Source organism: Hyperolius riggenbachi, chromosome 10 (genome assembly GCF_040937935.1).
Source record: "Hyperolius riggenbachi isolate aHypRig1 chromosome 10, aHypRig1.pri, whole genome shotgun sequence".
NCBI classification, from domain to species: domain Eukaryota; kingdom Metazoa; phylum Chordata; class Amphibia; order Anura; family Hyperoliidae; genus Hyperolius; species Hyperolius riggenbachi.
This window is the reverse complement of record NC_090655.1, coordinates 219,344,869-219,357,522: the sequence shown is the minus strand read 5'-3', so window position 1 is coordinate 219,357,522 and position 12,654 is coordinate 219,344,869. Positions and strand designations below refer to the sequence as shown.

At 45.4% G+C, this 12,654-nt stretch overlaps 1 protein-coding gene across 2 annotated transcripts in view; it reads left to right on the top strand.

Moving 5' to 3' along the window:
• The window catches only part of LOC137534527 (zinc finger protein 585A-like), a 50,646-nt gene that overhangs the window by 16,742 nt on the left and 21,250 nt on the right, over window positions 1-12,654 (top strand). The window contains exon 1 of one of the 2 annotated variants that reach the window (XM_068256065.1): window positions 12,273-12,487. The exons of the other annotated variant lie outside the window; for it this stretch is intronic. Coding sequence (XP_068112166.1) covers window positions 12,361-12,487 — 127 coding nt within the window. The 5' untranslated portion in view covers window positions 12,273-12,360. Of the gene's footprint in view, window positions 1-12,272; window positions 12,488-12,654 lie in introns of those variants that run through there. 2 annotated transcript variants of the gene reach the window in all.

The following is a 12,654-nucleotide window of genomic DNA, read 5'->3' as shown; positions in this document are numbered from 1 at the left end:
CTTCGCCAGCTGAGGAAGTTTGGCATGACTCAAGAAATTCTAACCAGCTTTTACTCTGCCACCATTGAATTGATCCTCTGCTCTTCCATCTTGGTCTTGTATGCTGGTAGCACCGCCAGTGACAAGGACAAACTACAGAGGGTCATCAGGTCAGCGGAGAGGATCATTGGGGGCCCCCTCCCCTCTCTTGCCCTATTACACAACAAAAGACTGAAATCCAGGGCACTGAGGATTGCCAATGATCCCTTACACCCAGGCCATCACTACTTCAACCTGCTGCCATTGGGCCGGAGGCTACAGGCCATCTCAACTAAGACCACGAGACACAGAAACTCCTTCTTCCCCTCAGCGGTCAGCCTCCTAAATTCCCTCCACATACTCCCATCAATGCACACCCCAAAGAGCCACGGGGTGGGCTGTGCCATGGCTGATCAGGCAACTGAGCCAACAAGCCTACATGACTATCTGTTGGACATCTAAATGTCATTTTGGGGACTGTGATGTATGCATGATGCAATAAAATGTATTGTGGACTGATGCCTCTGCTGTTTGCTGCTATCCATAAATGTCTCTATCTACGTTTTCTTCCTGAGCTATATGTATTGTGCCAAAAACAATTCCGGGCATGACTCTGTCATGCTTGACGAAATAAATGATTCTGATTCTGATTCTACTTATGACGATCCAGATACAGCTGCCACTGCTATACGTCAGGGACATAGTTCTGCGGAGGATTATGCTGTGGAATTTCGTAAGTGGGCTAGTGCCTCTAGGTGGGAAAATTTTGCCCTCATGGATCAATTTCTATTGGGGTTGTCTGATAAAAATGTCTGAAGTCCTGATTGGTCACCCTGAACCTTGCACTCTGGAGGAAGTAATTTCCTAGGCTATTAAAATTGACCGCAGAATCCATTATCATCACCAGACCCGGTCTCGGTCATTTTTATGATCCTCCATGCAAACTTCCTGTCCTGTTACACCCTCTGATGAAACAATATATACAAAAATGACTCGCACACCAGCACAGGAATCTATGAAAAGATAATTTATAAGAAGTATAACAGCCCATACAAAAAATGGTAAAAAATACACAGTGTTCACATAATCTGAATACACCACAGTAAGTGAAATTAGCAGCAAATACATACAGGGGATATCAGCTGTAGATACAGGCAATCATATAAGTTAACAGCAAGGAGATACACAGAAGAGTGGCCCAATGCAGTCAATCATAGTGATACCCCCATAATGTCAGATATATACCCTGACAGCGCGCTGTTTCGGAAATCCTCCTTCGTCAGAGAGTATATACGACCTCCGGCTGCTGTATGAACCCACCACTAGTGAAGCCTTAAATACCTTAATCCTAATACGCCTCCCGCTCTGGACATCCGAGCCGGCCCAATTGGCGCATATGAGACTACGCGGCAACCGCCGTGAGTCCCCATGCGTCACTTCCGGTAATCCGCATCTCCGCTTCCTGTGCGGCCAGCCACCCGGAGACAGACTAGCCATCCCCAGTATGGCCGCCGCACATGCGCGAGCGGAGCTGCAGTGCCGGGATAACCTCTAAACTAAACCAAGTACAGATAAAAGCCACAATAATCAGCATATTGCATAAAGTAAGTCCAGATGGCGGGGGCTTCAACATATATTCAAAGAAAGATGTCCAGAGTGCAGGAGCGGCAGAATCGCATATATAGGCATGATCTAAAAGAGAATAAAAAACATCTATTAATGTCAAAACCGGAAGTCAGTCAAAAGTCTTAAAGGGAAAGGTCAATCAAAATGTAGTTACATCTGGGGAAGTCAAAAAGCATGCTAATGTCATCAACCCAAAGAATGACCCAACGGCCCCCAAAGTCAACTCCCCTCATCGCAAAAATGGTGATAGATCCACCTCCTCATTCATCCCATTAGGTATCTTGCTATCCAATCTATAAATCCAGTACAGTTCTCGCTGTAACAGCTTTTGCTCCAAATCCCCTCCCCTATACGACGGGGCCACCTCCTCTATCACCCTGAACCTCAATTGAGTTACGTTGTGGCCCGCCTCCCAAAAGTGGCGTGCAACAGGCGAATCCATCTCGCCGCAGCGGATGTTGCTGCGGTGCTCACTTATCCTGGTCCTAATCTCCCTAGTGGTCTGCCCGACATATAGTCGGCCACATGGGCACAGCAGGCAATACACCACAAATTTTGAAGAGCAGTTAGCAAACCCTTTAAGCACAATACGCTCCCCTGTGCGTGGATGGGGAAAAGAGGGGCCCCTTTGCACATAGCTACATTGTGCGCAATGTCCGCATGAGAACATACCCTTAGGTTTTGGTAAGCCGCCAAGCCAGTTATCTCGACTTGATGTTGGTATGTTGGTGCTCCTGGCATGGACTAAAGAGTCCCTCAGATTCCTGGAGCGTCGGTAAGCGCATATAGGCTGATCATGGAATGTCTCAGCTAACGCCGGATCACTGCTCAATACGTGCCAATGCTTTCTAACTATTTGTTGAGCCTGCAATGAAAAAGGTGAATACGTTAGGACCATAGGAATACGCTTTGATTTTACTTTGGGTTTATTTTTTAAAAGGGAGGTGCGATCCTGCCTAGTAGCTCTCTCCAAAGCCTGATTCAACACATCCAGGCTGTACCCCCTCTGTCTGAAGTTGTCCAGCATCACCCCTGCCTCCCTAAAGAAGGCCTCATCTGTGGAGGAAATTCTACGGAGTCTCAAAAATTGGCTATAGGGCAGTCCCTTCTTGAGCCTCTGTGGGTGGTAGCTTTTCGCCAACAAGTAAGTGTTTTTATCAGTCGGCTTCCTGTATGGGGCTGTATGCAATGTGTTACCCTCAACAGAGACCAGAACGTCCAGGAAGTGGACCTCTGATGGACTATAGTCCAAACTAAATGTGATCGTGGAAAATGAACGATCCAAGTCCTGTTTGAAACTAAGGAGTGATTCCTCAGTACCTGTCCATATCAGGAAGACATCATCAATGTACCTCAGCCAGCACAAGGCATGGCTGAGGTACAGTGGGTGTGTATATACAAACTGAGCCTCAAAAGCCTCCATAAAGAGGTTTGCATAACTGGGGGCTACATTGCTCCCCATAGCTGTACCCTGTTGCTGTTGGTAAAAGCTATCCTCAAATCGGAAGTAGTTCTTGGTGAGAACAAGTTGTAACAGTTGCAGGAGAAAGTCCGTCAGGGCAGGATCCATATCCATCCTGGATAAGTTATTACTGATCACCGAAATGCCCTCAGAATGAGGAATAGAGGTGTAAAGACTGGTGACGTCCATCGTGCAGAGGAGAATCGGAAGGTGAAAGGACCCAAAGCCAGAGAGCTTAGCCAGAAAATCAGTTGTGTCTAACAAAAAAGACCGCATGCAAGAGACCCTAGGACGGAGAACCTGATCAAGCAAGACAGCCAGTGGTTGAAAGACAGAGTTGGTACCCGCCACAATAGGTCTACCTGGGGGATGAACAAGAGATTTGTGAATTTTAGGAAGAACATAAAAGAGAGGAGTGAGAGGAAATGGGGAATAAAGAAAGTCATGCAATTGTTTAGAGATAATTCCAACCTCTAGTGCCCTTGCAATCAGACCATCAATCTCCAATTTAATCGAGGTAGTCGGATCTCCTGAAAGTTTCAAGTAAACACTCGTATCATTCAGCTGTCGTAGGACCTCATACCTGTAATCAGAGCTATTCATGACCACCGTGGCCCCGCCTTTGTCGGCAGGCTTAATCACCAACCCTGGGTTAGCACATAAGGAATTGAGAGCCTGAAGCTCTTGTATGGGTAAATTGCCATGGGTTGGACGATCCGGCCCACCGACACCATCAAGGTCACGCTGGACCATGTGGATAAAAGTTTCTACTGTATGAGAAGTTGTGGGCGGAAGCCACTTACTCTTAGCTTTGCACATCGTGAGGTCTATTTCTGGTGGAAATAACTGGGCTCCTGCGGAGGATCTGCTGGACGTGGCTTTATTCGTAAAAAAGGCTTTGATTCTTAGAGTCCTAAAGAAATTGAAAAGGTCACAATCAAGTTCCAAACGAGACCCTGAGTGTGTTGGGACAAAACCTAGGCCCCGCCCCAATACCTTGGTCTCAAGATCTGTGAGTGTGTGGTCCGATAGATTGACCACTAACTCCTCTGCTGCGCCTGACTCCTGGTCACCCTGGAGTCTATTATGCCGCCTCCTGCCCCGCCTCGTCCTTTTCCTCTTCCTCCTCAGCAAATGACATGCTGCGGGCTGTGCAGAATGATTACTTACTGTGGTGTATTCAGATTATGTGAACACTGTGTATTTTTTACCATTTTTTGTATGGGCTGTTATACTTCTTATAAATTATCTTTTCATAGATTCCTGTGCTGGTGTGCGAGTCATTTTTGTATATATTGTGCTAGTGTATGGCCTATTGCAGGCCTGTTTACTGACTCAGCACCCTTTGCTTTATATCTTTAGTGCTATTTTAACAAGGTGTGCATACCTTATTTTGTAAATATCTGATTTTGGTCTGTTTCAGGTTTTTTTGCACCCTATCATTCTGCACAGCCCGCAGCATGTCATTTGCTGACTTAAGTGGTTTGTCAAACCGATCTGCTGACACTTTAGCATACACCCAGACCGAGATTGACCGGGTGGTCGACCAATTTGCAAACACCCACAGCAATATTTCAACTGACATTCCTTACTTAAAGAGACAGTTTGAGGACCTGGAGAAGAGAGTCATCGACTATAAATTACACTCAGATACCTTGGTGGAGTATTTAAGAGCTAAAAGAATACCGAGGGGGCTAAGATTGAATATACGGCCCACTTTCTGTAGGAACAGTAAAGATTTCTGTGATAAATGGTTTAAGATCCTTAACAAATGTAGTTTAGATCTAATCACACTCACTGTTCAGGGTATCCAGAGTGAGATTACACGACTAGAATCCCTTGCATCTAGTCTTAAGATCAAACTTGGGACAGTTCTGTCCAAAGACGACTTTACTATTTATATTGAAGTCCAAGACTCAGCAATTGAGGGATATAAACAAGAAATCCTGACTAAAAAACTCGACAAGTTCAGGAGGGATACTCTTGATTATCAGGAGGACCGGGTATATAGTTGGAGAGCAGATAGGCGACCATTACGCCGCCCACGACTACCATATCAAGGCTCCAACCATCCCTCTGACAGTAGTTCAGGTGAGGGGACCTCAGGCTCACACGACCATTTTTTAGGACCCCAATCGAGGGGCCGAGGAGGAAGAGGAAAAGGACGAGGCGGGGCAGGAGGCGGCATAATAGACTCCAGGGTGACCAGGAGTCAGGCGCAGCAGAGGAGTTAGTGGTCAATCTATCGGACCACACACTCACAGATCTTGAGACCAAGGTATTGGGGCGGGGCCTAGGTTTTGTCCCAACACACTCAGGGTCTCGTTTGGAACTTGATTGTGACCTTTTCAATTTCTTTAGGACTCTAAGAATCAAAGCCTTTTTTACGAATAAAGCCACGTCCAGCAGATCCTCCGCAGGAGCCCAGTTATTTCCACCAGAAATAGACCTCACGATGTGCAAAGCTAAGAGTAAGTGGCTTCCGCCCACAACTTCTCATACAGTAGAAACTTTTATCCACATGGTCCAGCGTGACCTTGATGGTGTCGGTGGGCCGGATCGTCCAACCCATGGCAATTTACCCATACAAGAGCTTCAGGCTCTCAATTCCTTATGTGCTAACCCAGGGTTGGTGATTAAGCCTGCCGACAAAGGCGGGGCCACGGTGGTCATGAATAGCTCTGATTACAGGTATGAGGTCCTACGACAGCTGAATGATACGAGTGTTTACTTGAAACTTTCAGGAGATCCGACTACCTCGATTAAATTGGAGATTGATGGTCTGATTGCAAGGGCACTAGAGGTTGGAATTATCTCTAAACAATTGCATGACTTTCTTTATTCCCCATTTCCTCTCACTCCTCTCTTTTATGTTCTTCCTAAAATTCACAAATCTCTTGTTCATCCCCCAGGTAGACCTATTGTGGCGGGTACCAACTCTGTCTTTCAACCACTGGCTGTCTTGCTTGATCAGGTTCTCCGTCCTAGGGTCTCTTGCATGCGGTCTTTTTTGTTAGACACAACTGATTTTCTGGCTAAGCTCTCTGGCTTTGGGTCCTTTCACCTTCCGATTCTCCTCTGCACGATGGACGTCACCAGTCTTTACACCTCTATTCCTCATTCTGAGGGCATTTCGGTGATCAGTAATAACTTATCCAGGATGGATATGGATCCTGCCCTGACGGACTTTCTCCTGCAACTGTTACAACTTGTTCTCACCAAGAACTACTTCCGATTTGAGGATAGCTTTTACCAACAGCAACAGGGTACAGCTATGGGGAGCAATGTAGCCCCCAGTTATGCAAACCTCTTTATGGAGGCTTTTGAGGCTCAGTTTGTATATACACACCCACTGTACCTCAGCCATGCCTTGTGCTGGCTGAGGTACATTGATGATGTCTTCCTGATATGGACAGGTACTGAGGAATCACTCCTTAGTTTCAAACAGGACTTGGATCGTTCATTTTCCACGATCACATTTAGTTTGGACTATAGTCCATCAGAGGTCCACTTCCTGGACGTTCTGGTCTCTGTTGAGGGTAACACATTGCATACAGCCCCATACAGGAAGCCGACTGATAAAAACACTTACTTGTTGGCGAAAAGCTACCACCCACAGAGGCTCAAGAAGGGACTGCCCTATAGCCAATTTTTGAGACTCCGTAGAATTTCCTCCACAGATGAGGCCTTCTTTAGGGAGGCAGGGGTGATGCTGGACAACTTCAGACAGAGGGGGTACAGCCTGGATGTGTTGAATCAGGCTTTGGAGAGAGCTACTAGGCAGGATCGCACCTCCCTTTTAAAAAATAAACCCAAAGTAAAATCAAAGCGTATTCCTATGGTCCTAACGTATTCACCTTTTTCATTGCAGGCTCAACAAATAGTTAGAAAGCATTGGCATGTATTGAGCAGTGATCCGGCGTTAGCTGAGACATTCCATGATCAGCCTATATGCGCTTACCGACGCTCCAGGAATCTGAGGGACTCTTTAGTCCATGCCAGGAGCACCAACATACCAACATCAAGTCGAGATAACTGGCTTGGCGGCTTACCAAAACCTAAGGGTATGTTCTCATGCGGACATTGCGCACAATGTAGCTATGTGCAAAGGGGCCCCTCTTTTCCCCATCCACGCACAGGGGAGCGTATTGTGCTTAAAGGGTTTGCTAACTGCTCTTCAAAATTTGTGGTGTATTGCCTGCTGTGCCCATGTGGCCGACTATATGTCGGGCAGACCACTAGGGAGATTAGGACCAGGATAAGTGAGCACCGCAGCAACATCCGCTGCGGCGAGATGGATTCGCCTGTTGCACGCCACTTTTGGGAGGCGGGCCACAACGTAACTCAATTGAGGTTCAGGGTGATAGAGGAGGTGGCCCCGTCGTATAGGGGAGGGGATTTGGAGCAAAAGCTGTTACAGCGAGAACTGTACTGGATTTATAGATTGGATAGCAAGATACCTAATGGGATGAATGAGGAGGTGGATCTATCACCATTTTTGCGATGAGGGGAGTTGACTTTGGGGGCCGTTGGGTCATTCTTTGGGTTGATGACATTAGCATGCTTTTTGACTTCCCCAGATGTAACTACATTTTGATTGACCTTTCCCTTTAAGACTTTTGACTGACTTCCGGTTTTGACATTAATAGATGTTTTTTATTCTCTTTTAGATCATGCCTATATATGCGATTCTGCCGCTCCTGCACTCTGGACATCTTTCTTTGAATATATGTTGAAGCCCCCGCCATCTGGACTTACTTTATGCAATATGCTGATTATTGTGGCTTTTATCTGTACTTGGTTTAGTTTAGAGGTTATCCCGGCACTGCAGCTCCGCTCGCGCATGTGCGGCGGCCATACTGGGGATGGCTAGTCTGTCTCCGGGTGGCTGGCCGCACAGGAAGCGGAGATGCGGATTACCGGAAGTGACGCATGGGGACTCGCGGCGGTTGCCGCGTAGTCTCATATGCGCCAATTGGGCCGGCTCGGATGTCCAGAGCGGGAGGCGTATTAGGATTAAGGTATTTAAGGCTTCACTAGTGGTGGGTTCATACAGCAGCCGGAAGGTCGTATATACTCTCTGACGAAGGAGGATTTCCGAAACAGCGCGCTGTCAGGGTATATATCTGACATTATGGGGGTATCACTATGATTGACTGCATTGGCCACTCTTCTGTGTATCTCCTTGCTGTTAACTTATATGATTGCCTGTATCTACAGCTGATATCCCCTGTATGTATTTGCTGCTAATTTCACTTACTGTGGTGTATTCAGATTATGTGAACACTGTGTATTTTTTACCATTTTTTGTATGGGCTGTTATACTTCTTATAAATTATCTTTTCATAGATTCCTGTGCTGGTGTGCGAGTCATTTTTGTATATATTGTGCTAGTGTATGGCCTATTGCAGGCCTGTTTACTGACTCAGCACCCTTTGCTTTATATCTTTAGTGCTATTTTAACAAGGTGTGCATACCTTATTTTGTAAACACCCTCTGATGAACCCATGCAGCTAGGTTCTGTCAGAGGTGTACCCCTAGGCGATCTTCAATCACCCCAGACCTTTGATAAAATGCTGCTACCAATTAAGGTTGATTTTAAGGATTGTGAGGTATCTTCTCAAGCCTTCATTGATTCAAGAGCAGCAGGAAATTTTATTGATTCCAGTTTAGTGGAGGAATGGGGAATTCCTTTGATACCCATGACGAAAAAACGTAACTGGTATTGATGACTCTCCTGTACAGGATCATCAACCCATTTCGCAGACAGCCTCTCTCACCTGTCAGATTGGCTTGTTTCATGTGGAGGAGATGCAATTTTATGTTTTGAAAATGGCGTCATGTTCCTTTGTTCTGGGTCTTCCCTGGTTACAAAAACATTTGTCTCAGTTTGACTGGAGTACAGGACAACTCACATCCTGGTCTCCATTTTGTCTTAAAAACTGTTTGAAAAAATTGCCTGTACATTCTTTGAGTTTGTCTATAGAGGGGGTTCCTAAACAGTATGCCCAGTTTTGTGATGTGTTCTCGCCACAATCAGCGGATAAATTGACGCCACATAGCCCTTTTGATTGCCCCATTGATTTAAGACCAGGTACTATGCCTCCTAGAGGTCATATCTACCCCCTGTTTGGTCCTGAGAAAAAGCTATGAAGGAGTACATCAAAGAAAACTTAGAAAAGGGTTTCATCCGCCCTTCTAGTTCTCCGGTTGGAGCAGTGTTTTTCTTCGTTCAGAAGAAGGATGGTGGTCTTAGACCATGCATTGATTATAGAGGTCTGAATAACATCACTGTAAAGAACAAATATCCTTTACCGCTTATCGAGGATTTGTTCTCACAAGTCACTGGGGCACAGATATTCTCCAAATTAGACCTCAGAGGGGCTTATAACCTAATCAGGATCAGACAGGGGGATGAATGGAAGACCGCTTTCAACACACAAGATGGTCACTATGAGTACCTGGTGATGCCCTTTGGGTTATGCAATGCTCCTGCTGTGTTTCAGGACTTCGTGAATGAGATTTTTAGGGATGTACTAGGCAAATTTGTTATCGTTTATTTAGACAATATTCTTATTTTTTCCAAGAACATTGACACACATCAGCAACATGTTAAATTTGTGTTACGGAAATTAAGAGAAAACGCACTTTATGCTAAGATTGAGAAGTGTGTTTTCGAGGTCAGGGAAATTCCTTTTCTGGGGTATATTATCTCAGATTCAGGTTTGTCTATGGACAAGAAAAAGGTTGATGCAGTGTTGAAATGGCCTCAACCTCTCGGTCTGAAACCTTTGCAGAGGTTTATAGGTTTCGCAAATTATTATCGCAAATTTATCCGCAACTTTTCCACCATCATTGCTCCTCTAACCAACATGACCAAAAAAGGAGCCGATCCTTCTAATTGGTCTGTGGAGGCGTCCCAGGCCTTTCAGATCCTCAAAGAGGCCTTTTGTTCTGCCACTAAATCTCTGTGAGGCGCTATATGTGCTACCTGAGAGCTACTGTTTTGTCCCCTGTTTTATTGCCTGATGAAGCGGGCTTGGTCCTGCGAAACGCGTTGCATCTATTGGGGTACTAATAAAGTGTTTATTTATGTCAGACAAGTAGTCTAGTCTGCTTTCGGAGGTAAGTCCACCACTGCCTCCCCAGCATATTTTAAAACTTTTAATTGTTGTTTTTATTCTGCTGGTGCCTCTGTTCATCAAAGTCATTACAGTGTCCACCCTTGGTGGAAGGGGGACCCACCCCTACCTTTCTTCTATCTACAGAGAGCGACTTCTTAACCCTGAGTGAGGACAGGTCTAATCTCCTCACCTGCATTCACAGTGGTTGCCTCAGCGGTAACCCTTGTTTGTGAGTATAACCTTCTCACATTACATTATCCACTATTGTCCTGAGCATACTACACCATATTGGGCTCTCGGTGTCTTTTTCTTGCTTACACAGGATAAGTGGTTTGCTATATTTCCTTGTGGATTACAATTCTTGATAGGCCAACAGGAAAATAGAGCCTTTGTTCCTGGAAGCATTGAGCAAGGAAGATGTCTTCTGAGTTAGAGTGAATAAAAATGAATATATCTGCTTAATTCTTACGATGCATGCAGAAATAGAGCACTTAGTTGAACTAAAGCATGGATTGAGACTGAGTAGTGTGGAAAAGTGCTCAGTAAGGTGTTATTTATCTTTGCTGAAAAGGGAAGTTTATTAATGTGCTTTGTCACTGAACTTTTATTCTTTATAATTCAATACAAATATTCTTACAAAATCTAGATTGGTGTCCAGAAGACTTCTTTACAGTTCAAGCATTACAGAGGGGTTACACTTGTAGGGTTTGCACCTGTGCAGTAGCATGTAGCTGCTCATACACAGAGGAAAAAGCCATGTTCTTGCACAGCTGCAGGCTATACAGAGAGGAGTCAAATATGGTTTAGTGCAGTGATCTGCAAACTTGGCTCTCCAGCTGTTAAAGAGAATCTGTATTGTTAAAATCGCACAAAAGTAAACATACCAGTGTGTTAGGGGACATCTACTATTACCCTCTGTCACAATTTCGCCGCTCCTCGCCGCATTAAAAGTGGTTAAAAACAGTTTTAAAAAGTTTGTTTATAAACAAACAAAATTGCCACCAAAACAGGAAGTAGGTTGATGTACAGTATGTCCACACATAGAAAATACATTCATACACAAGCAAGCTGTATACAGCCTTCCTTTTTAATCTCAAGAGATCATTTGTGTGTTTCTTTCCCCCTGCAGCTATCTTCCACTGAAATGTCAGGCTGTTTCTTCCTGCAGAGTGCAGACAGCTGTGCCTGTATGTAATTCCTCAGTATGTGAAAGCCCAGCCAGCTCAGAGGAGGATTTATCCAGCTTGTAAAAGATAATAGAGCAGAGAGAAGCTGTACTAATCTAAATAACACACAGGCAGTGTGCATAGAGGGGCCAGGAGGGGGGAGATGCATCACAGAACCACAACACTGAAGAACTTGGCAGCCTTCCAGACACAGGCTGACAAGTCTGACAAGTCTGACAAGAGAGAGATAAGTTGATTTATTACAGAGATGGTGATAGTAGAACGTGCTGCAGTAAGCCAGAACACATTAGAATAGCTTTTGGAAGTTGTAGGATGATAAAAAACAGGATGCAATTTTTGTTACGGAGTCTCTTTAAGGAACAACAAGTCCCACAATGCATTGCAGGAGTCTGACAGCCACAGTCATGATTCATAATGGCAAATGCATTGTGGGACTTGTAGTTCCTTAACAGCTGGAGAGCCAAGTTTGCAGATCACTGGTTTAGTGGGTTGCAGTGGAGGAAAGGAGGGGGCCAGGGTGTAGGAGGTGCAGAGAAGGCTATCGCGAGGCTTCAGCCTACTACAGTATCATTGCTGGCCACAGGTATGCAGAAAAGTTCTATTTAAGAATACTCTAAGAAATATAAAAAGTTATCTAATAAGGCTATTTTCTCTTCAGTTTTGCTTTAAGCCTCACTCAGGATGTGTATTTTATAATTTCAGGCAGGCTGTGTTTCTGGTTATCTACACAGAGGTGGAGGGGGCTGGGCACATTAGTGCTGCTGTGTAGTGAGCTTCCTACAGGATTTAGGGGGGCTGGGCATACTAGTTCCACTGTGTAGTGAGCTTCCTGCCCCTCTCACTGGCTCTTCTGGTGTATCACAGAGCAGGCTGTGTGTGCAGATCTCTGCCTGGCCCCACAGGTTATACATCTCTGAGCAGTATATTGCTGTGCAGGTCTGAGATGAGAGGAGTGCGCAGAGTGATGGTGATGGTGTGCCAGCAGGATGGAGCAGATACAACTTACATTCTATCTGCAGGAAAAGAGCTGGAGAGGCCAGGAGAGCAGACAGGCAGCTCACAGCCCACTGGTGAGTAGACAGAGGCTGCTCAGCTAACTGGGGCACTATTAGGGGGGATGGCACTGGTGTGTGTTGTACTGTGTTATCATACCTCCCAACATTTTGAGATGAGAAAAAGGGACACTTAAGCCATGCCCCTGCCACACCCCTGATCACACCCCTAGTCACGCATACCA